We start from the raw sequence: 23,358 nt of genomic DNA, 5'->3' as shown, positions 1-23,358 counted from the left end.
GGTAGAGTGCTCGCCTAGTACACATGAGGCACTGGGTTCGATCCTCAGCACCACATAAAAATAAAATAAAGATATGTATTCAACCATAACTAAAAAATAAATATTTTTTAAAAAAGATTCCTGACATAGTTCATCATAAAAATTATCATTAAAATTATCCTAAAAACAGTTATATTTTTACTGACAAATAATTATACATATTTATGAAATAAAGTCACACACACATTGTATAATGCCCAAATTACAGTATTTAGCATACCTATTATAGTTATAATTTCTTTGTGGTAAGAACATTCAAAATCCTCCCTTATAGTTATTTTGAAATGCACAATATAATATTTTTAACTCCTGTCACTCTTCTGTGCAATAGCACATATTTCTTTTCTCTAACTTGATTTTGTACCCTCTGGCCAATCTCTCCTCCATGCCGCCCTCCCCCTATTCTTCCCAGTCACTAGTAACTATTATTCTATGTTGTAATAACTTATTATTATTTAAAAAAAGAGTCTGATTCATTTAAGGGAACACCCTTTAAGGCAATACAGTAATACAGTAACACAGTTTGATATACTACTACAGGTCAACAGGTCCTTGACTAAGCCTGAGACATCATTGTACTTTCTACTTGCTACTAACTGGCTTCAAATGAAAGCCTGCAGAACAAAAATATAGTAAATATTGACTCAGAAAGGATTACTGGTAGCAAATTCTGCTTTTAAGTTTATTAAGAGCACCCCAAATTCTCTGCCTTATGACTTCATTCATTCAATCAATTAGTATTTGTTGAGAACCTATTATGTGTTACATACTGTTATGGATAGTAGGGATACAGTAGAGGAAAAGACAGACTAAGTGCTACTCTTATAAATCATATATTCTAAACAATATTAGACAACAACAGTAGAGAGAGGTATGAGGAAAGGAAAGCAGTATATGGATTATGAGATGAGGGAGGGAGAATCAGTAGATATTTTAAATTGCTAAGAGCCTCTATGTTGAGGCATTATTTGAACAAAAACTTGAATGCCAATAAACATTTGATATCATAGGTGAAAATGGTAGATATTTCACTTTGTTAACAGTTGCTTATACATAGTGTTCTATGTGCATTCAGTAGTCCATATCCCTTCCCGGGCTTGTATGATAAGGTTTGGGATAAGAAAAATGGGGAAAATTGAGGATTTGCAGGTCTTTTTGATAAGTTATTTATTGTTTGCTTTTTTTAAAAAAATATGTTTTTAACTTAAGTACAAGTCCAGGACAGGAGACTTTAACATGCAAGCATAAACATTTATGGTAAATGAGATTATTGAGTATAGAAGACGAAATTATACACTTGAGGTCAGATTTGGTTTGAAATATGGCTTTTGGATCCACAGGTTGACATCTGTGTGGGTATGGGCAAGACACTTAACCTTTCATGATTCATAGTTTTCATCTACAGAGTGGCAGAATCATTAAGTCTTGCATATTTTAAAGGAGGTTACTGAAAGGAAAACTGGTACACAGTAGGTACTCAATTATCACTAGATTTTTACCATATATATGAAAGCATCACACATGGTGTCTGACTTAGTACAGGCTCCTGCTTATTGGCTTCCTTCCTATTTACTTGCATTATCAGTTTCTTAGCAAGTTTTCATTTGTACAGATAAACAAGAGTTGATGGTATATGCATTTTTGCTTGATAGAATTTCATAGGACTCATTTCATCAGTGCATGATTAGCTTCAAAGCTTTCGAATCTAACCCAGCTTGGAGATAACTGGGAAATGAAACTAAGTGGAGGGAACAAACGCAGCATTGTAAGAGAAGCAAAAGTCAGCCCGAGGTTGTCTGATGTTTTCAAACTAACATCATCTTTAATCTCCTGTGCCCTTCTTCCCAGATAATAAGAGCTGTGCACTAAAAGTGCTGAGATAAACTAATGGGGAACAGGATACTACAAAAGACGTTTGAAAGAGCCCTTGTAATTTACTGCATGTCTGGTTTGTTTTACTTTCCAAAGTCTTCCTGTTACTCAAGGAAAAGTATCTCCTCTGGCAACCTTCGGCCCTCTGTTGGCCCAGGAGTCCTGGAAAGGTGGTGGAGGGCAGGTACCCAGATGCAGAACTTTGAGGGGTGTGAGCACAGGCTGTGCTTCCTGTGTTGCATCTGAAGTATGGACAAAGTTTCCTTCGTACTTGAGAGAATTATCCCAAAGTAGGCAAACCAAGAGGCTGCCAGTGCATTCACATATACATAATTCTCAACATATTTCTGAATGTAATTTACATGAGTGAACCACTAAAAGCCTCCTACTCAATTAACTGTACCCCTGGGGGAAAGCTATGCAGGCCCGGATCAGTGTGGGAACAACATAAAGGTGTTCTCTGTGCCAAAAAGGGGATTGGGCTTGATGGAAAATCCCCCAAAAAGGACCATCTGGCAGCATAAATTATCCATTTAAAATGGCTGGTGTGAGTTAATGACACCAAAGTCACCATGAACATGTGCAACATCCTTCAGTTGAGTTTTAATGTCCCCTCAGGCCCTGTTTCAATTATGACTTTCTATGCTAAATATGGCCAAATGTAAATTTATCCATGTCCCCCCGCCCCAGCCCCCACAAACATATACCATGAATTGCATTTTTCTTTAATGAAATGAAGACATACAATGGACAGTCAGCCCAGGAATATAATTGGGGGGCAGGGTGGCGGGGGGGGGGGGCTGGTTCTAGAAGAAGAACAAGAAAGAGGAGGAAGAGGAGGAAGAAGAGGGGAATGGAATATATAATTATATTCCACTTTAAGAGGATTCTGTCATTAAACTTGAGTTAATGACTACAAAATATATAGGTATTGAGATTAAAATGTATGATCTTATTTTTGAATCATAATGTGCAGATAGAAATAGGAATTATTCTAAATAAAAGAGTCACTGGGTCAAAGTACTCTCCAGTGAATCGACCCTCATAGCCTTGAACCCACCCACCCATAGCAGTCTGGGAAGGGGCAGAGAGAACAGCCCCAGGTGAGGAGCTATGAGCACATCAACACATAATGTGGCATCAGTGGGCACGAAGTGCATGGGTACAACACTCAACCACAAATGGACAAACCTATATATTTGATTCTGATTTTCACTGAAGCAGGTAAATTGGCTAGGACTAATTAGCCTTTTAAAAAGGGTTCAAAGAAGTTTTACATCTTTTAATTTTTTAATAGCACATAAACTTTTCATTGGCGCTGTGCTGAGGTCATGCTGACGATGCAGGTAATGGCAACGAGCCGTCAGCGTTTTGTCCTCATTTAGGCTGGCTTTATTTCTTAGTCACTTTAGGCAACTGACGTGACTGGAAGTGCAGAGAAAAGCAGAGGTGTGACCTTCATAGAGGAACCACCACACTGCGAGCGCTGTGCTGGTACTAATTAGAGAAAGAAGGCACGGGAGGCTAAAATCATATCCCTGCATGTCCTGAATCACTGGGTAGTGGTCTGTTCGTGTGCCTGTTTCCTACCCTTGATCACAAAGTCCCTGAAAGCAGGAGCCACAGCCTCCCCGTGTATCCTGGAGTTCCCAGAACCTGGCATGATGCATCGTACAGGAAGATCCCGGGGAACATTGCTGAACGAGGGAATGCGCTCAGTGGGAGGGTTATATGGGAAGCGAGGCAGAGAGAAATGTGGGCAGTTCATAAAGGCAGCAAGATAAAAGGCCCTGAGCAGTAGGGCCTGAGGTTCTTAAATTTGTTTTTAATTATGCACAAAAACTAACTTGTGGAAGGAAGGATGCACTCCTCTGAATGTTAAAACTTGTGCAGATGACTGTAACTACTACCACAATCACAGTGCAGAAGAGCTCCATCATCCCCCAAATCTCCCTTCTGGTACTCCTTTATAGTCAGACCCTCTGAGGGTTGTCTTTTGAAAGAATGTTGGGGAGGAGAGGAGAGAAGTAGGATTTGAAGATGAAGGGGTTAGTTCAAAGGATTTTCTTGGTGCTTGTCTGCTCTTGCAGGGAATTGCTCTAAGACGGGAGTGAGGAAGGATGGTCAGAGAAGTTTTTTCCATACTTACTTTGCACTGGGTATAATTCTTGGATGGATTATGCATATTACTTTACCTAATCTTCAAGAGCACTGAAACAGCTATTGTTACTGTCAGTTTATACAAATGGGGACACAGGCTCAGAAAGGTTAGGTTAGTTGCCCACAATCACATAGCCAGCAGGAGCTAAGTCAGGATTACACTCTAGCTGATTCTAAATCCCTGAGTCTCTCCTGCATACCCATTTGACTTGTCCTGGTGGCTTGAAAGGCACTGGAGAAAATCTCTCCTCACTCACATTAAGGTCAGACATTGATTAAGGTTTCAAAAAGCTTATGCTGTTAGAATCATTCATATTACTCTCAAGACTCCAGAGCCAAGACTAGACAACCCCAGGAGGCTGAACCAGCAGTCATCTGCCTCGGTTAGTACAGATGGACATAAAGATAGCTGTTGCATTAACAAAATGTTCACAATGATATCCAGTAATAGAAAAAAAACATAACAAAGTACCCTTATTTTAGAACTCCAAATGTAACCGGCAGCACGAAAAACTCAATCCTCTCCTCCCTAGTGTTCTCAACCTGATTGAAAAGTAGATAGGCTTTCATCATGATTACTAAAAAAATAAATTTAAAAAATTAACCAAGAAGTATGTAAGTATAAAACAAAATCACTGTATTCCCAGCTTCTTGGGAGAAGCAGGCAGGAGGACTCCTTTGAGTCCAGGAGTTTTAATGCCTTCTCAAAATAAATGGACAACAACCACCACCTCCTAAAAAATACAAAAACAAAAGCCAATGGAATGCTGGATCATAGTGTGGCTGAAGATGTGCGCATAGAAAAGCACGCACCACTCCCACATCAGTGGAGCTACTGCTGATCCGGTGCCCTGGATCATGATGCAAGCACATGCTCACATTGTACAAGTATACCACCCAGCATCTTCTCTTCTCTCTCACACCCAGCACGGGAAACCCTGCCTCCCCACCTGCTTACCTGGCTCCACTTCATGCCACCCACTGGACTGGCTGCCGCTGCCTGGGGAGCGTCCTTGGCCTGTGTAGAACGGCTCCTCACCAGGACTGTCCATTTCATCCTCCACAGACTTCAGGCGCTTCGTGGAGCTGAAAGAACAAACACATGCGTGATTACAAGCAATCCAAACCACCTTTCTTTTGGACATGACCTCTCAGGTTGAAAGAAGGCCAAGGGAGGAAGCAATTAGGCAAGTGTGCATAGTTCTAGAACTCTCTTTAGGCTCTTGTTTAGTTGGGTGAGTCACTGGAGGTGGAACAAAGTCTGGGGTCTGTGTCGTTCCAAGTGTCTGCATTCGTTTTTTATTGTTCCTCAAGTTGTGGCTGCCCATCCTGTGCCTTTGTGCTTTGAGGAACTGGTGGCTGGCTCCAGCTCCTGCCTCCACCTGGAAGCAGTAAACCCACATGTTTCCTATCTCCACGGGTGGTGGCTGGGGTTGGCCATCTGCAGTGTACCTAGACATTGATTCAGTCCCTGCTGGATCCCCAGAAAGGATTTTTTAAAAATCAGGGCTCATAATCCTTTTGAAAAAGCTTGGACTACTTTTCTTTTTTTTTGCACATTTTCTCATCTTCAACTTGGATTTGTTCATTCAAACAGTATTTACTGCACAGCTAAGTAGCCCAGGTATTGATCCAGACACTAGAGCAAAAACAGTGAACTGCAAAGATAAAACAGGAGGAAGGACTGTACTATCTCATGAGAATGAAGGACATGGACAGTACCCTGGTGACTTTTATGCCATTCCAGTACCCAGTGATTACTAAAATGAAATTTTATTCCATCAGGGTAAAGACTTCTGTTTTTTGGAGAAGTATGACTGAGGAATTTCCAGAATGCATCTCATTTTCTCCATTTGAAGGGCTGGATTTTTTCTCCCAGGGTAAAGCTTCAGGAGTGAAAAAGTAGTGACACATAACCTGCTTCTGTTCTTGTTCCAGCTGCCTCAGCAGAGGGGGCCACCAGCACAACGATCTTATACCTGGTGGGAGAGCTCACTGGGGAACCACCTCCTCACATGTCAGGGTACAGAGTTGTTCATGGGCTTCATTCACCGTTCACTCACTGTGTGCCTCCTATGTGCCAGGTGCTGTGCTAAGTGCTGGGATACAGGGAGGAGGTGGACGGGCACCTGCCTCCATGAACAGAGACAGAGCAGCAAACAAAACTGCTCAAAGAGGTATTATGAGGGTCCACATATAGAAATGGGGGTCATACTGTGGAGGAAGGAAACACTGAGACTCCTGGAGGCCACCGAAGGCCTTCCAGAGCAGATGGCTCCTGAGCTGTCTCTGAGTGTTGAGAGACCAGGAAGAAGAGGAAAGTTCAGGGACAGGCCATTACATGGCTGAAGCACCACTGGAGCAGCCTGATGGTTCTGGAATACTGACAGCATCCCATACCCATTTGCATACTGCCATTTTCTCAAGCCCCATAAGTTTCCTTTAATCTTGACATCCCTTAACATCCCTCCTTTGCCTCACGACACCCTCAAGATCCAGAAACTTAAGGGTAAACATCTGGCCCCTCAAGGGCCCTCCTGGACCTGGCCCATACCCATTCTCTTTTGTGCCCAGGTCATACAGGTGACCAGATGCTTCAAAGATATTCCCCAGGAGGGAGATGTGTGCCAGGCAGAAGCAGCAGCACACCCAGCGTGTCACAGTCAGAACTTCCAGCTGCTTGAAAGGCAGAGACTGAAGGAGGGGCACAAGGGAGTAAAGGGTGGAGGTTACAGAAGGTATGGTGGGTCTGGACTTCATCTGATAGCAATGGATTGTCCCTGAAGCCCTGTAGGCAGGGAGTGATACTGGAGTCATATCTTATAAAAGTGGCTGATAATTGTGCAGAAAATGGACTTAGAAAGGAAAAGAAGGGCATACAGTCTAGGGTCATAAAGACAGTTAGGAAGTTTTGCAAAAAAGTCTGAATTTGAAAATGTGGAGGGCCCCATGTAGGCAAGAAATTCTACTTATTAATGTTGGCATTCCTGCATTCTAAGCTGTTAAGTTCTATTCTCATGAAAGCTAGACCACAGAAACAATACATGCTAACTTAGTAACCAAAGGAAAGGCCTTTAATAGCTCATTCAGTGTTCTCTGTTTAGCTTTACTTGAAGCTCAGTGAAAAATAGCCACTTGAAGAACTTTTCTATATTTCATGTAACTATATCTAATAGAAATTCTTTATGAGAAGGTACACTCAAAAAAGCCCCTTCCAATCCTGAAAAAAACAGAAAAATCTGGTCTTTCCAAATGAATTTCTATTGTTTTCTTTCACTAGAAAATACAAATTACATAACATGTTGCTTCCCCTTCTTGTCTTGACAACCAGGAAACTCAGGGCCAGATTTAAGGGAAAATTTTTTGGTTGAGGGTCCTGATATAATAATCTCACCTATCTTTCCAGACAGGTTGTGGCTTACCTTTCTATATGTAATATTACCTGTTGGATTTGGGTTAGGGCTTTAGCTCAGTGGCTAAGCACTTGCTTAGCAAGTGTGAGGCACTGGGTTCAACTCTCAGCACCACATATAAATAAAATAAAAGTCCATCAACAACTAAAAAATATATTTTTAAAAATTACCTTTTGATTTTGACATTGAAAGCCATTTGAAATTGTTTTGAAAGGAGAAAGAAAAACTTCCTTATGCATCCTGACAAATAAAAAGACATGATCTGTATGTTCCAATGGGATTGTGAGATCTGCAGGGAAACTGATTATCTTTTTATTAATATTATTTTTAAATCTCTAGTGCCCACCACAGCATCTGGTTAGCAGCAGATGCTCCAAAATTGCTGCCTTGGGCTAGTTGCTTAGAAACTGGCCATATGAATACACATGACAAGGATCCAAGTATCATGACTCAATGGTATCAATCCCAAAAGGCCAATTTCATTGTTCATCATTCTCCTGTTATTAATATTTTTCAGAGTTTGTAAAGCTTTTCACTTCCTTGACATGCTCTAATTTCATACCCATGCAGGTATGAAATCCTCAAGGTAGAAGATGCTGCAGTTATCTGACACCTTAGTTTGAAAGCTAGGACTTTCAGGAGCTGATACAAGATAAACATCTGGAGAGTAGATATATGGAAAGGAGGTGAGAAAAGATCTGAGACTGAAGAAAGGAAGCAATACCCGACAGGGCAGGTGGGGGATTTCCAATGCAAAGTTTATGGATTTCACACATTTGATAGTTTATCTCAATGAAGCTCTTTAAAATTATATATATTTTTTATCCTGGTTTTAAAACTATCTTTTCTATGATTTTGGAGATGTCTCCCTGAAGCAATGCAAAAGCTACAGAAAATACCCATCAATGTCCTTTACTTATTTATTTTTAGTTTTAGAAATAAATTTGTCCTTGATTTTGTTTTTTTTTGCTCTTTCCTTTCTAACTCACTGATTTTATCCTCCCAAAAACATCTGAGGAGAACGGAAAAGTACCAGTAAGTTCTGTTCATATAAGGGAGAATGATGTTCCCCAAAGGAGTGGTCACCTCTCTTCTAATGTGCGAAATTTGTTCCTGTGTTCCTAGAAATTCAACCTAAACATTAAGGGGAGAGTAATACTTGAATTCCTAATACTTCCTGAATTCTCGCTAAAAGGGAGGCCTTACTTTATATTCATTCTATGATAAAATGCCTGTTTCCTGAGTGTCCACAGTACCCTGAGAACTGAACATTTCCATTCTCTAGGCAGTTTCTACCACCAACTAGGCTGTGAAACTCCTGGGAGTAGCCTCTGTACCCAGAGTGTTGAGGACAATACCCTTGGGGCTTACTAGTGAATTGGGAGAGTTAGATACTGCTCTTTGTGAACTTAAGAGCCCAGATCCGGAGCAAGACAGTACATACCTCAAAGATAGCAGCAGTAATTCAAGACAGCAAATGCTAAGCATCAGAGAATGGTGCAGATGCCAGGCACTTCTTTTTTAGGATTTGGATATGTCCATCTGTTCAAGTGTCAGCCCCATTCCCAATGGTATTCAGTGTGAAAAGGCCAGTTCCGTAAGTTCCAACAGAACCCCAGTTTTAATGTAAACCGTGCCATCACTGTGACCTTGGGCAAGTTATTTAACTTCTCTGAGCTTTGTGCTGCTCCACTGTTTAAGTGTGATACTGTCTATGTTGTAAACCAATGATGAAGATTAAACCAGATCAGGTATGGAAGGCACCTAATACTGTGCCTGTGGCAGACCAATTAATATTGGCACAGCTTGGACAAACATTGATTGATCGATGAACTTTTCTATATAGAAATCTGGGATAGTCTTCTGGGCACATTTTCTAAACTATACACAGATAATTCTGCGGAGTCTATGTATTCAAAGAATTTTTCTAAAAAAATCATCCTAGGAAGAGCCTAATGAGAGTAAAACAAACATATTACTGAGTTATTAACTACTGATGGGGTTTATAATTAGCTCCTTATCAGGGTTAGTTATTTGCAGAATACGAGAATGACACTAGCTTTTTAAATGACATTAATAACCAGCTTTCCACCCAGAGAGTCACAGCAAAAGATAATAAAACATAGCTGGAGAAGTGTGCGGATGGATGCGAGGTGAGGAACACTGGGAGGTACATGGGACATGTGCAGCACACATATGAAAAACAAACAGCCCATAAACTTTTAAATTAATCACTACCCACAAGTATTTGCAAAGCTTTTTCATGTTGACTGAGAGCAGTTACACACAATGTCTCTTCCCTCAGCAAACATTCAAAATCCTCAAAGTGTATTAATACTCAAATGTACTCACGATCTCTTTCTTCTATTATAAATGCACTTTGGATTTGAGAATGATTTTTTCCTAAGGAGCTGATACTACAGTGAATTAAGGGGAACATTTAAACAACATCAAAGACGCTGCTGGGATCTGGTTCTATTTAGCAAATAACTGTTTCTTTAACTGCCTTCACGGTATTAGAAATGGCTAAGTTGACTTTTTTAAATTAACAAGGTTTAAAATGCTGTATATAAAGGCAAAATAAGAATATTTACCAAGGAAAATTTCTATAATCTGGGCATTGTTTTAAATCATAAAACTCTGGTCTTGCTTTAGGAAAACTATACCTTTGACAAACATTTTTCTGCAAAATACACAGACACGAAAGATTGTTCTGCACCATTCTTTCCTTGTCACAGTCCAGTGCTAAAGCCAATTTGTAAAAGAATATTGTGGGTTTAATGCCTAATCCCTTCCCCTCTGGTACAGGTTATCTAGAGACAACAGGATCTGCAAAATGCTGCATTTGGACTCTGGCTTTGTGACCCAACTTAAGGAGCTCAATAACCCTGCAACTGGGATCAGGCTGTGCTCTTCTGCTTCTCCTTTTTAAGGTCTCCTGGAGCATCAGAGTCTGTGGCCTGGCCCCATCCTGCTGCCTAACTGCATTTGCTTTTATTACCTCACACCAGGATATCAAATAGGTTTCTCTTAGGGCAACCCCAATGGACTGGATTTGAGACCTTTGGAGGCTCAGTAGGAACAGAACAGAGACTGAGCTGTACTATCTGCTGTGGGAAAGGGGACTAGGTCTGTGTCACCAGAGTCCACTTCCTCACAATAAGCCAAAGCCCACGCCCTCCTCTTCCCTGGTCAAGTGTGCCCTTCCTTTCCAGGGAAAATGCTTACGTTCATTACCCGCCCTCCCTCCGTGTCTTCCTCGTGTTCTCACATGACCCAGAATTCCATCCCTTTCTTCTCCTTTCTCACCAACCCTAACCAACATTCAGAGCTCAGCACAAGTCATGCCTTTTGGGCAAAGCCTTTTAAAACTCTTTTAGCCCATGACACAAAGTTAGCTCACTGTTTTCAACTGTCTGGTAGATATGCAGGTATGTACACATGTAAATATTTATATATTTTTTTTCTGCTTCACATGTGTTTGCCTTGCCTCCCCAATGAGACTGACAGCTTGTTGGAGCTGAACCCACTTCTTTGGTATTGTCTATTATTATTGGCACATTGCTAAGTGCCAAGCAGGCCCAGAATTAAATTCAAAGTGTGCAACTATGTGGCATAACCTCTTTAAGAGCCACAGAATTACCTCGTAGAGGATGTGCTGGGTAAAGACCTCCTCATTGCTCCTGGACTCATGCTGTAGTACGAAGAGCTTTCCAAATCTGAGAGAGAAAAATTGGGGCCAGTTCCTGCAGCTATTGGTGCTAGAATGAAAAAAAAAAAAAAAGACAAAAAAACAAAAAAGAAGAAACATCAGTTAAGTTCTGTGAAAAGAAGATCAATGAAAGTCTATTTAACTGTTTCATTTAGCACCTTTCCTTTTTGCATTTATCTCGGAAGCTTATCCAAAATAATAAGTAATCAACCCTGACTTCAAAGGAATGTTGACAATAAAAATAGTGTACACCAGAAAGGCATGTTTTTTCCTATCGTACCTTTCATCTTTTCTCTTTTTGTAATAGTCAACTGTCACCAGTGTTATTACATTCCTGGACGCTTTAAACAAAAATGCTTCTCTGTGTTTTGGTCTTAAACTTTTCTTGAATGAATGAAAACAACATTCCCTATGCTTTTCTAACTTTGATCCTGACAATTTTTCCTCATCTGTATTTTGGAATTCTGCTCTGAACTTTGGTGAGAGCAAATTTCTCTCTAGGCCACCCATGCCCAGTGTCTTACGAGGTAAAATGTGCAACTCTTCCTTACTCTGGATCACCTCAGCACCCCACCTACCTCCTCACACTTGTGTTTGTCCTCCCTGGTAACTTATTGCCCACACCACAGTTTTTGTAACTAAAGCTTTACTGATCACTAGCATACTGTCATTTACGTATCATCTGTGATTGCTGTGCCACTGTAACATCAGAGGACATAGTTACAACAGAGACCATGTGACCCACAAAGCCAAAAATATTTATTATCTCGCCTCTTACAGAAGAATTGGCCAAGCTCTGGTTCAATTTTGATAATATGTGGTTTTCAAGCTGATCCTCACTGAGATGTGGTCCTCTGTATTTGTAAAAATGTCCTTTAGATACCTTGTAAAAAATTTAGTGAATAAATAACATCTACCAATCCTATAAAACAACTTACTGTGAAATTATCATGAGACTACCTTAGTGCAAGTAATCTCTTTTTTCAAAAGATTATGCAAAAGCAGGAAAACAGACCCATATATTATTGTACATTGCACAGAGTTAATCCCTTATATGTAGAAATATAAATAAGTATAGGATAATATCCATCAGAAGAAAGAATAATTAAGGACATCGTGAACCGGGGATTTTCATAACCGAGGGCCTGTGCTGGATGAGGAGGGTAGTTGTGTGAACAATATGGTCCCTCCATAAACAGCTCTAGAGGGAAAGTCTGGCGGATTAGTTTAACGACAATCTGAAGTCCTCTGACAGTTTCTCCTAAAGTGATATAGCTGCAAAGAAGAGGGTGCCTAACCCAGCTTGGGACTAAGAGGTTCAAGTGAGTAAAAAGGCCTCGAAAAATATGATGCTTGAGAGCAATGCTGATAAGAGGAGGAGGCTTTATGCAACTGGGAAAAAAAGAGGATTTCTCAGTAGAAGAAACAGCATGAAGTGGGAGAACACAAACTGTTTACTGGATTTCTGAGGGCCCCATGTGATCCAGCATGTAAGGCATGGAGGGGAGGGTGTGGCTGAGACTGGCTCATGAGGGCTCTGGCAGACTTCTTTAGGGAGTGTGGATTTGAATCCAGCACATTCCCAGGTTTTTAAGCTATCGAGCATTTACCCTCCCCACTGTGAGTAGAACTGCTGGGTAATGTTGTCAAGCACCTGACATAATCCCTGACACCAGGAGGCAGCAAGTAAGAACTGGTCAAATGGACTTGCAGCTGCCTGAGTTTTACCCACTGACCAGAGGTAGTGGGTGGGAATGCTACCACCAAGTTTGCACTGATGGTCTTAAAGTACCACTCTGTCGGAGAGATGGAGGGTGGCTGAAGAATAGACTTGGTAAAAACAAAGAGGCCAGGTAAGATGGGGACAGGGTCTCAAGACAAAGGGGGAAAAGGAGCCTGATGTATGTTACTCAGAAATTAGAACCAAGAGAAGGTGCTGATTGTTGACCGTGTTGTAATAATGGGATTATTCCCGGGATCAGTGCTCAGGAAACCGGATGAAGTGTGGTGCTGTAAGGAAACTGTGGAATCAGACGGTATGAGAGGACTTATTTCTAAGAATAAACACTGTGTGGTTTGATAATAGCAATAACCAAGCCTTAGTCACAACTGTCATTACATAAGAACAGTCAGTGCGAAGAAGTGGAAAACCCTGAAATCCACATATGCTTTTTGATATTCGAACCCACCTCAATGACAGGCTCTTAGGGAGGGAGGGCTTTCGTGCAAAATCAAATGACAATAAGTGTAAACAAAGTTCTAATTAATAATGTCACTCCATAATTGTCTTTGTATATTAAATTCATTTTAATAAATTCCTATTCTAGCTCATGGTATTTTATGTTTGTTTTGTGACTGCCCTGAGCCTCCTAGAACCCAGAGAGTCACACCTTTCCTTAACTAACAAAGAGTCAGGGACAAAGCCCCTCAGTGACAAAGTCCTGTACTTAGATTTTCACAAATTTCAGAGTGGAGCTGAGGCTTCACCTGGGTGGAGAAGCTGCTTCATTCCCAAGTGTGGAGGGAATAGCAAGATCTTCTACAACCTGGCTCTTGGAAGGAGAAAGAAAGAGTGAGATGTGAGAGAGAAGGTCTGACATGGACTAAGGGGAGAAATTTGAAGCCCTCTACCTAGTGGTGAACATCAGCAGCACTTCTATTGAACTCTTTACCTACCCTAGAAAAGGTTCTTTTCTTTCAATTACCTTTTAAACATGTGAATAGGTGAAGGAACAAAAATGCAATGTAAATATGGTAGGCCCATCTCAGACAGATGAAAAAACCCAGTATGCCCACATAAGTGCTCCTTAGCTTTTCCCTGTCTTTACTTCCTGTGAGCCACTTAGTGCACTGTAATGGTAATGCAGGAAATGGCACTAGGTGGCCCAGCAGCGTGGTGCTACTGCCCAAACGGCCTACTGGGTTGCTGGCAGGTTACTGAGAGCTTGGCAAACTGGTTTATGCATGTCTTGAATTTTAAAACATCACTAAGTTTCTGAAATGAGAATGAGTTTCACAACCTGGGTTAAGTAACCCCACCAATACACAGACACAACTTTGCCTTCTTCAAGGGTCTACACAAGGGAACATAGCCCTGCTGCTGCCTTTGTGTAGATGTCATGTGGAGGGTCAGCCCACTGGGATGGATTTTGACTCAGTGACACCGTTCCACCAAAGGGAAGACTCACACCTGAGGGTAGGAGTCCCTGTCAGAGTGTCCCTGCACTGGGCTTGGCATTCTCAGTGTCTCCAACCTGGAAATAGGAGAAAGAGCCTCTGATGGGTCACGCATTCCAGAGGTAGCTGCAGGCAGGCTTCTCTGAGTACCTGTAAGGCCACATTTTGATGGGCACTTTATTTACTACTAAATTGAATCCTCAAAACAACCTTCTCAGGAAAGTACATTTTCTAAATCAAGAGAACTAAGCCTCAGACTGAGGTTAAATAACTTGCCCTCTGTTACAGAAAAGCAAAAGGGAGTCCATGTTATAATTTAAGGATGTCTGCCCAGGGTCTTTCCTACTGCACCACACTGACTCTTCTATATAAAAATTGTCTTCAACTTAAGATAATAAAAAAGGCCTATGGTGTCTCAGTCCCTGAAATGTTTACGACTAGGTGGAACACTGAAGTAATACCTGAATATCTAACACAACGTTGAACATGCTACATCTCACAGGAGAAATGCAAAGAATGTGTTGGGAAAATTCAGAGGAATCACTGATCCCACTGGCTTGTGAGATCAGAAACCGGTTGACGCTGGGAAGATTGGGCACTTATCCAAAGCCTTTGAAGGTGTGCAGATTTAGAGACAGACAGGAGATAGGAGAGGCTTTCTAGGTAAAATGATGAAGCATAAGTTTGGAGATAGGAAGTAGAGTGCATGATCTGTGGAATCCATGACAGTTTCTGAGCAGGTAAATGGTAATGGTTGAATGTGAGGAGCAGTAGCAACAGTATACAGAAGGCATGAAAAAGGCTAAAGGTTCTAGAAGAAGGGAATATTGATGCAGGCATCGTGGTGAGAGGGAAGGGAGGCCTAATCTATGCTGTCCAGAAAGACAATAGACTCTTTTTACGATAGCTATCTGATACTACCTCCAGATAGTCAGCAGGCCTAAAAGACTTGTTCCTAACTGTACACTCTGAAAGGACATAAATAAATGATTGTATTGTTTTAACAAATATATCAATAAGATGCATGTAAAACAGTGCACTTCTTAGCTCACAGTGGTATTTTATCCTCTTTTTGCAAAATTAGGGAACTCATAAAATTTGTGAAGAGTTAAATGACTTGTCCAGTGTCAGTTAATTTCTGGCTGCCCAGGATATCACATTAGACTTCTGTGGCTAACAACTAACTACCTTCTGTTGGTTACAGAGATTATGTGGACTCTGCCAATTGAACATGGGGACAGTAAGGAAGGACTGGACTGACCGCAAAAGTTTCATCCTGTTCTCCCATACATTGTGAAATCTGATTTTGCTGCATTGGCACTTGGTGATAGGCTTTATCATTTTTAAAACTCTCAGATGTAATATTTTCTTCCTAACTAGAGTGGTTTGCATTTTGAAGGCTCTAAAGATAGACATCATGTAGGATTAAAACAAAGTGCTAGTCTGGTACTGTGAGAGATTGTGTACAGTCCCATGCTTGCCAGTAATCCCCTACATAATTTGGTTAAGTCATTGAAACTCTTGGGTCTCATAATTCTAACAGTAATTATGATAAACATGAAAAAATACCATTGTCACCATCACCCACCACTGTTACCATCATCACCATGGCAAATTATTAAATACCAGTTATAGGCCAGATGCTAGACTAAGATTTTGAGTATATCAACCCATTTAATCTTTCCACCACCACTAGGAAGGAACTGGGGCAAAAAGAGGCTAAACAACTTTCCCAGGTCATGAGGTCAGAGGCCACACCACATGACCTTTAATTTTGTAGATCCTGGAGCTGCTTTTGTGTTCCTAAACAGCTCACTGCAGTTTTGTGTACACAGTTGATGATCAATAAATACGCTTTGAATTAAGGAAAGTAAGTAGTTATTCTCCTCTTTTACCCCCCTAAACCTTAAACCATGAAAAAAAATGATACTCAGAGTTCTACAAATGGGTATAAGGAGTGAGGATGAGCTCCACATTTCTTAAGCATTATTGCAATGATTCTGGCCTGAAGTTCCACCAAGGAGTTTTTCTTAAAAGGTTAACTTTTGGAAATTGTATCTTTAGATGTTATTTCTAGTCATGCATCCCCCTCCTGTTGTCAATAGAACATTCTGTGTCATTTCTTAATAAATGGTTTGCTATTAAGGAATCATTATAGTAATGTGGGCTATTGGAAGAGAGGGGTTACTTTAGTAGCCAACCCTCTTAATGACCTGCTCCTCTATACACATTAGTAGCTGGATAAGGTTGTGGTTATTGAACTTCTGCCATCCACCAGAGACAATCTGCTCAGGCTTGCATTGTTGGAAACAGAGGACAATGGAAGAAAAATTCTATCCAAATTTTCAAGTTACACTGCCTGGGAGATGATGCGCACTGGGTTTATAACTTGTCCAACAGGAATCATCTGGGAGCATTAACTAAATGACTATTGTGTCCAGCTTATTGCTAATGGCACCTGTCCTCTTGGGCTGCATTCAATAGGATTCAATGCATATCCATAAAGCACTTTCAAAGGCCCAGGCATGGTTCCAGAAGCTCAAGATACGCCAGTGGACAAGATATATGAAAACTCCTGCCCTTGTGGGGTTTACATTTTAGAGAATAACCATCATCACTGTCCATCCCTCAAATCTGCATGGCCATTAAATAATATGGAATAATGGTAACAGATCCCTTCCCCAGGAAGACTATCAATGTCTAGCATTCAATTTCCAACTTATAAAATAACTGCAAAAAAAATTTGAAGTGTGTTTTTCTTCTGATTACATAATTTAAGACATTCATTGAAAGCTTGTGCTTTGAGCCTGGCAGGGATGGGGGTGGGGAGTCCAATGGCAGCACAGAGTTCTATGGGCCCAGAACAATTTAGTGTTGTTTTGCAAAGATCTTGTAAGAAAGTCCATGTCATTGGCACAATAGGAGTGAACATGGGAAAATACTTGTTCTTTCCATCAAAGGCATAGTTGTAAAATGCACAATGCTATGAAAACTCAAGCAAATCTGGAATCATCGTTAAAGGGAATTAACTTGGAAAGTAATTTATGGCAAGAAAATCCAACTCCTTTGTTATCTTCCTTTTACTGTAATATGCTTCCTGAACACTGCTTATGAGAGAGGGCTTTTAGAAAGGAAAAAAAAAAGTATAGTAAAATTAACTCATTTTATCAATTTGTGTTCTCTGCCAGAGTTTCCTGACTGTGGCTACAAGGGGCTGTAAAACTGATGAATTTGCATGGAAAAAGAAACCAGTGTAAGTAATTTGTGTAAGAGGTAACACGGACATAGACTGCTATAATTCAGACACCCTGCAGATAGCAGACTGCTGCAGTGTGAGCAGTTATGGGTTAGAAAAATGACCACACTGCAGTCAGTCTGACTTGAATGGAAATCAATCATAAAGGTACTTTCTCTGCAGCTTCTACGCCACAGTCTTCAGCAACTCCTTTGCCAAGCAGATTTCTGGTCTGTAAACCCTGTGCTGATCTCCTCTTCGTACCCTTGCTTTCTAAAAGATCTGACCAAATGCGGGCTAGGAGTATGGTTTTCCAAACAGGAACATAAAAGAAATACACTGAACTAAAACATGGATTTCCCTCTTGTGAAAATGAGCTTGCCTGCTATTAAAAGATTTAAGCAATGCTTTTTATGAAATGTAACATTAGGTGCCAAAAGTCAGCAGAATGTTTTTAACCCCATGAAGGCATCTGTTAACACAGACCACCATGTTCATACAACTACAACTTGTGGACACAAGGAGTGAATGTGTGTGTATGTGTGTGTGTGTGTGTGTGTGTGTGTGTGTGTTTTGCCAGGAGGGGAAGAGGGAGTATTTGATAAAATATTTCCATTTTATTAAAATGAGAACAATTCACTAATACCCTCTTCTGCCCCACTCCACATCATGAAGTTGGTTTATCTTTGACAGATAATTATTGAGTTTAATTTGTAAACCAGGCAGAGTCAGGCACTTTATTGCCATAAAGAAAGCTCAGTCTTGGGTCTCAAGAAACTTAGATATGTGCCCTAGAGGAAAGAACTTTCTCCTGCTTCCTTCTATATTCCTCTCTGCACACAACATAGATTGCTTCATATATTACACATGCAACAAATGTTTGTTCAATTGAACTACAATCATATGAGCTTGTTAATGAAACATAGCTAAGAATTAATACTTATTGACCTTTTATTCCATGACAGGCAATGTACTAGGTGTTTTACTTGAGTGATCTCATTTCATCCTCACAATGCCCCTATGGAATATGTGTTTGTATTATTATCACTTACAAATAAGAAAAATCAGCTGTGAGGTTTAGTAATGTGATCAATATCATGCAGCTAAATAAGTAACAGAACAGGGATTTGAATGCAGGTATTTCCTACATTATCTGCCCAAAGAAATAGGGATAAAACCCACATATCTGATCTCCCTGTCTTTTCTTTGTCATGAACTACTAGGCAGAGGAATTGAATGACATTCAAATAGAAAAATAATTATCTCCCACCACCTAAGAGGCAAAAGTTCTATGCCATCCTCCTCCTTCTCACTTCTTTGTTTTTATGGATCTTTGGTGTGAGAAGTGTCAGCTAGTGCTCCACTGGACATAGGGCCCTGACACTTGGTCTAGTGGAGCAGTCACGGAGAGGTGAGCAATGCTGAGTGATCTCCTGCATTAGTGGCTTCTGCCTTTGGGACTGAAATTGATTTTCTGCATTTTAGAGTATCATCTCATCTCGGCTTTTGGTTGAGGTCAAATGTAGTACCCGTTTACTATAGAATATAGCCTTAGCCACGGGATTCAGTCTTCCCTGAAAGGGTATGGATTTGATGGCCTAAGATGTCTTTTCACCATGATGATCTGTAAACCAGGGAAGGGCATCTACCCATGAGCCTCTTTGCCAAGAATACACTGGGGACTATCTGACTATTAGCTATTAGGAAACAAACTGTAACAACAGAGCCCCTTCCCAACAACATAGTAATCCAACTGTCTACAAAAATAATCATTTTTCAGCATTTTCAAGAAGAACTGTTTTAATTTTTAAACCACACTTAAATCACATCTAGGTTTACTAGAAAGCACTTTGTCAGTAATAATCTCCAGAATTATTGTTCATAATATGAGTAAAAGAGAAATTTTAAATACTTTAGAACTAAGCACTATTTTTAAAACACTGATACAAATAGTCAAAACCTGGAAGGCCATTTTAAAAAGTTAAAATTGTGTCAGTATTAGATTGAGAATTTTAAAGTACTTTGTTACCGAATAGAAACCCTTGGAGAGTAGCTTCCAAAATAATGCTGAAATAAAGGCACTGGATAAAAATGTGAAGAATAAGAATCTTCTGACTTCCCACAGCAGATGTAGGGGCAGATGAAGGGTATGATTGGCATGCTCTTATTCTATTAGAATTATTAGCTCTGAAGGGGTCACTATGATGTCTTTTTCTAAATATATCAACTATTAGAACATAATACTAAAATTGTTCTTTTTTAATTTATATGCAGGCATATTTTTAATAATAATGCTGGCAGTGGTCTGCTCAAGGATCTGCTCTGAGCACACAGTGAAATATCAGGGGCAGAAGCTTCATTCAGGAATGGTCATAGTAGTTGCCATTATTGAGCATCTACAATACCTCAGACACTAGATAATTTCTTAATCCATATAACACTCCTGAGAGTTATTACTATTTCAGCGGGCACACTTAGTCTCCTCATTCAGCTGAGACTTGAATATGCTTTGATTCACTAAATGATTATAACTTATGAGGAGGACACAGCTCAAGGAGTTAAATATTATCCAAAGTTGTGTAGTTCATAAATGGCAATGTTTGATCCCTGACTCTATATCCTGAACTATCTTGTGATACCATGCTGCCATATTGAATATGGACTTTATATGTTATACATAGGAAGCATAAACAATGGATTACTTGGAAAAGATTAGAAATAGATGAACATAGAAATAGACGCCATGACAACCAATTTGTGAGTTCACCAGGTATCATGTGTTTGCTTTTCCCTAGGTCAAATCTTTATAATAAGAGTGTTCACAGTCTAGTAGACTTAATGGGAGCTTTAGCTGAGAACAGAGAACAGAGAACAAAAAGCCCTCAAATCCTGCCGTGAGAACCTTCACTGCCGGCTTTAACCAGAAAGGTGGTAGGAGTACAAGGGTAACAAAAGAACCAGACCTTCACGAACAGCATCACCAGAAGCCCTGCTGATGTCATGAGCTCCTTCCTGCCCTACTTCTAATTTCAGCCACTACAGTGGCCCATGATACAATGGCCAGGCTCCTATCCAGCACAGGAATTGTGCACATTTCAGTTGGCAGGGCCAAGTCAGCTGAAGACAGCATCAGCCTAAGGGTGAGGCTGCCTCTCACTCTCCATGGGTGAGGAGGGCAGGAGAGGAGAAATCATGTTTGGCCACCCGTATTGTGAGCCGAGACTCAGAAGAAAGGGTAGTTTGATGTAATGATCCATTACTGCCAGGCCATTCCAATGGCTGCCAGCTTGACTAGACAAATATTCATCCCAAATATGTCAAGGAAAAAATCATACAAAAAAACATCCTTCTGAACTAATTTAATTTCAATATTTATTTTGAAAATTTATTGAATTATAGTAAAGGAAACTCACTCAATTAAGCCAGTCAGACTGATGTTTTTCCTTCGAAGAGTGTGGCAACATTTATTATTGTATCTCTTTATGAGGGGTTGACTAAAAGTAGAAAATGAAACAGTTGCAATGCCATAATATATTCAGAATAAGGTGGTTTGGACAGGAAAAATGCAAATATATATATCTATATATCTATATCTATATATCTATATATATCTATATCTATCTATCTATCTATCTATATATATATATATATCTCACCAATCAGTATTTTAAAAACTGTATACTGGAGATAAACATCATACTTTTTTAAAGGGCTATCCACCCTTTTGTGTGCTATACACCATACCCTCATTCCAGAAGAGAAGAGGTGCCACTGACTTCTACAGAGACAAAATGTGTTATATTCATTTTAAAATTACTAGTAGAGCCTGCTATTGACCATCTAATTATGCCGAGTTCCATTTATAAACATAGCTAACCACTAAGTTTATGGAGACTTTTTGTGCTGCTTTAATAGGATATTGATCGAGAGCATAGTTTGAGTGGACTGCCATTGAATTGTGTAATGGCAGACAAAAGGCAAGGTCACAGCAACTGTTCGTGCTAGGGCTGCAGTCTATCTTTTATTATCATCTTTTTGTTTCTTCCTTTAATGCTCAAACCCAAATGGTTTCATTCAAAAGAAAATCTTGCTTAAGAAAACAAATTATTTTAAAATTAATTTCTATGCCACAATTCACAGCTACTGTGTTACTTAACAGAGGAGAACCAACGGGCCACTTGCTCAGACAAGAAAGTTTCAAATCTATCCCACTTTAATAAAGATCTAAAGTACTGCAAATATTTAAATGGCACCCCCAGAGGACCGGACGTCTGGAATTTCTTATCTGAGACCCATTTCCTCCTTAGGTCTTCTGTGTAAGAACATTTTGTATTTTCAAGTTTGGGCTTGTTCCTACCAAAGAGTTTCATTTTCTTACTGTGCCTTGCAGCCGAGTTCACTCTGCTTCAGCCGCGCCATCATGTCAGGCTTGACCATGGCCAATCACTAAGCTGCTGGCCTGAAAATCTATGTGTGTGGATATGGACCCTTGAAGACATGCCAAGGACTTGGAGATTTAAGAAGGAATTGTTAAAATGTACAGCATTTGGATCTTCATGACGATTCCTGTGTGAAAATCCAGAGTGCACATTTCCAAGGCAGAAAACAGCCACTAGGGTGCCACCTCATGCCAGGCTGAGGCATATGCCTGGTTCCATTCACTCCCACTCTCATTGACAAACAACTCGGGAATCCTGAAGTCCACCCAGCAGCCGGGCTTTGTGGCAGAGCCAGGACAATTCAGCTGCTGGATTTTAATAGATTCTGCAGCAGTGCAACAGGAACCAAAAATCAGTCTGGGTAACTGAGAGTGGTTTTCACACCCAAAGACGCTAAGGCTGGCCACAGTGTACTGAGAATCCCCAGCTTTTCAAAATTCCAGGGCCATGAAGTCATCCTTAGCCACGAAGTTTACTTAACCCTTGCAGCCAGCTTGGGTATACAAACCACTGCTAGAAAATTAGAACACACCAGGCCAGAGTCACAATGGCCTGTGTGTATTTGTGGTTTTCCTCTTTTCCAGTGAAATATTTAAGGTTTCAGAGTCACTCCACCAACTTCAAGTAAAATAGAGTCAGCACTTTAGAAGGAAATGGGAATAAGGAGTGGAGTTTTGGGGAGAACTTTCTGAGTTCATACTAGCAGGGGTATTTGACAGCCTCAGAGCACATACTTTGAGGAAAACACTGGCTGCAAAATAAACAAAAGAGCTGAGAGCTCTCTAAGTGGCATGACTTAGCAGCGAGCAGAGTGAGCTCTTTGTAGCAACTTGAGGGAAAGAGACCAATCTGAAAATGCCTCTAGAAGGCTTTGTTTGAGGATGCAGCATCATGTAAGAGCCATCTTAACAGATGGTTCCTGTCTCCTTCCTCCCAGTATTATGCTAAAACAACAGGAGTGATTCTGAACCTCGCTGCTAGCACGCACCACCTCTCCTTCCCTCCCTCTGGCACCATGTCCAGGGGTCTGAATTCTCCCCTCCCAAGGGGCAAGGTAATAAAGCAACCAGATCTAGTGTCTGATGGCCTTTCCACAAAGGGGGAAAGAAAGCAAAGGACAATTACAGAGTTATTTTTATTCTGTGGGACTTTCTTTGTGGCAGTAACAGATCTCTCCTTTTTATGCCTTTCATGGACTTTAGATGATAATATCAAAAATTAAAGGGTGGTGGGCAGAAGGCAGGGGTAAGCCGGGCAGCTTCCGTCAACCAGCAGGAATCCTGATGGATATAGTTTAACGTCAAGCACCCT

General features: G+C 40.5%; 1 protein-coding gene across 4 annotated transcripts in view; it reads right to left on the bottom strand.

Annotated features, from left to right (window-relative positions):
* The window catches only part of Nfia (nuclear factor I A), a 360,710-nt gene that overhangs the window by 95,001 nt on the left and 242,351 nt on the right, over nt 1-23,358 (bottom strand). For all 4 annotated transcript variants that reach the window (XM_046451020.2, XM_046451022.2, XM_058581522.1 and 1 more), the window contains 2 exons: nt 11,128-11,245; nt 5,030-5,157 (listed from right to left, as the gene is read on the bottom strand). In XM_046451020.2, coding sequence (XP_046306976.1) covers nt 5,030-5,157; nt 11,128-11,245 — 246 coding nt within the window. The remainder of the gene's footprint in view (nt 1-5,029; nt 5,158-11,127; nt 11,246-23,358) is intronic.

This window comes from Marmota monax, unplaced genomic scaffold (genome assembly GCF_021218885.2).
Source record: "Marmota monax isolate L192 unplaced genomic scaffold, Marmota_monax_Labrador192_F-V1.1 WCK01_AAM20220418_F8-fsc00023, whole genome shotgun sequence".
Lineage (NCBI taxonomy): Eukaryota > Metazoa > Chordata > Mammalia > Rodentia > Sciuridae > Marmota > Marmota monax.
The sequence above is the reverse complement of the archived record's forward strand: the minus strand, read 5'-3'. Positions and strand labels throughout refer to the sequence as shown.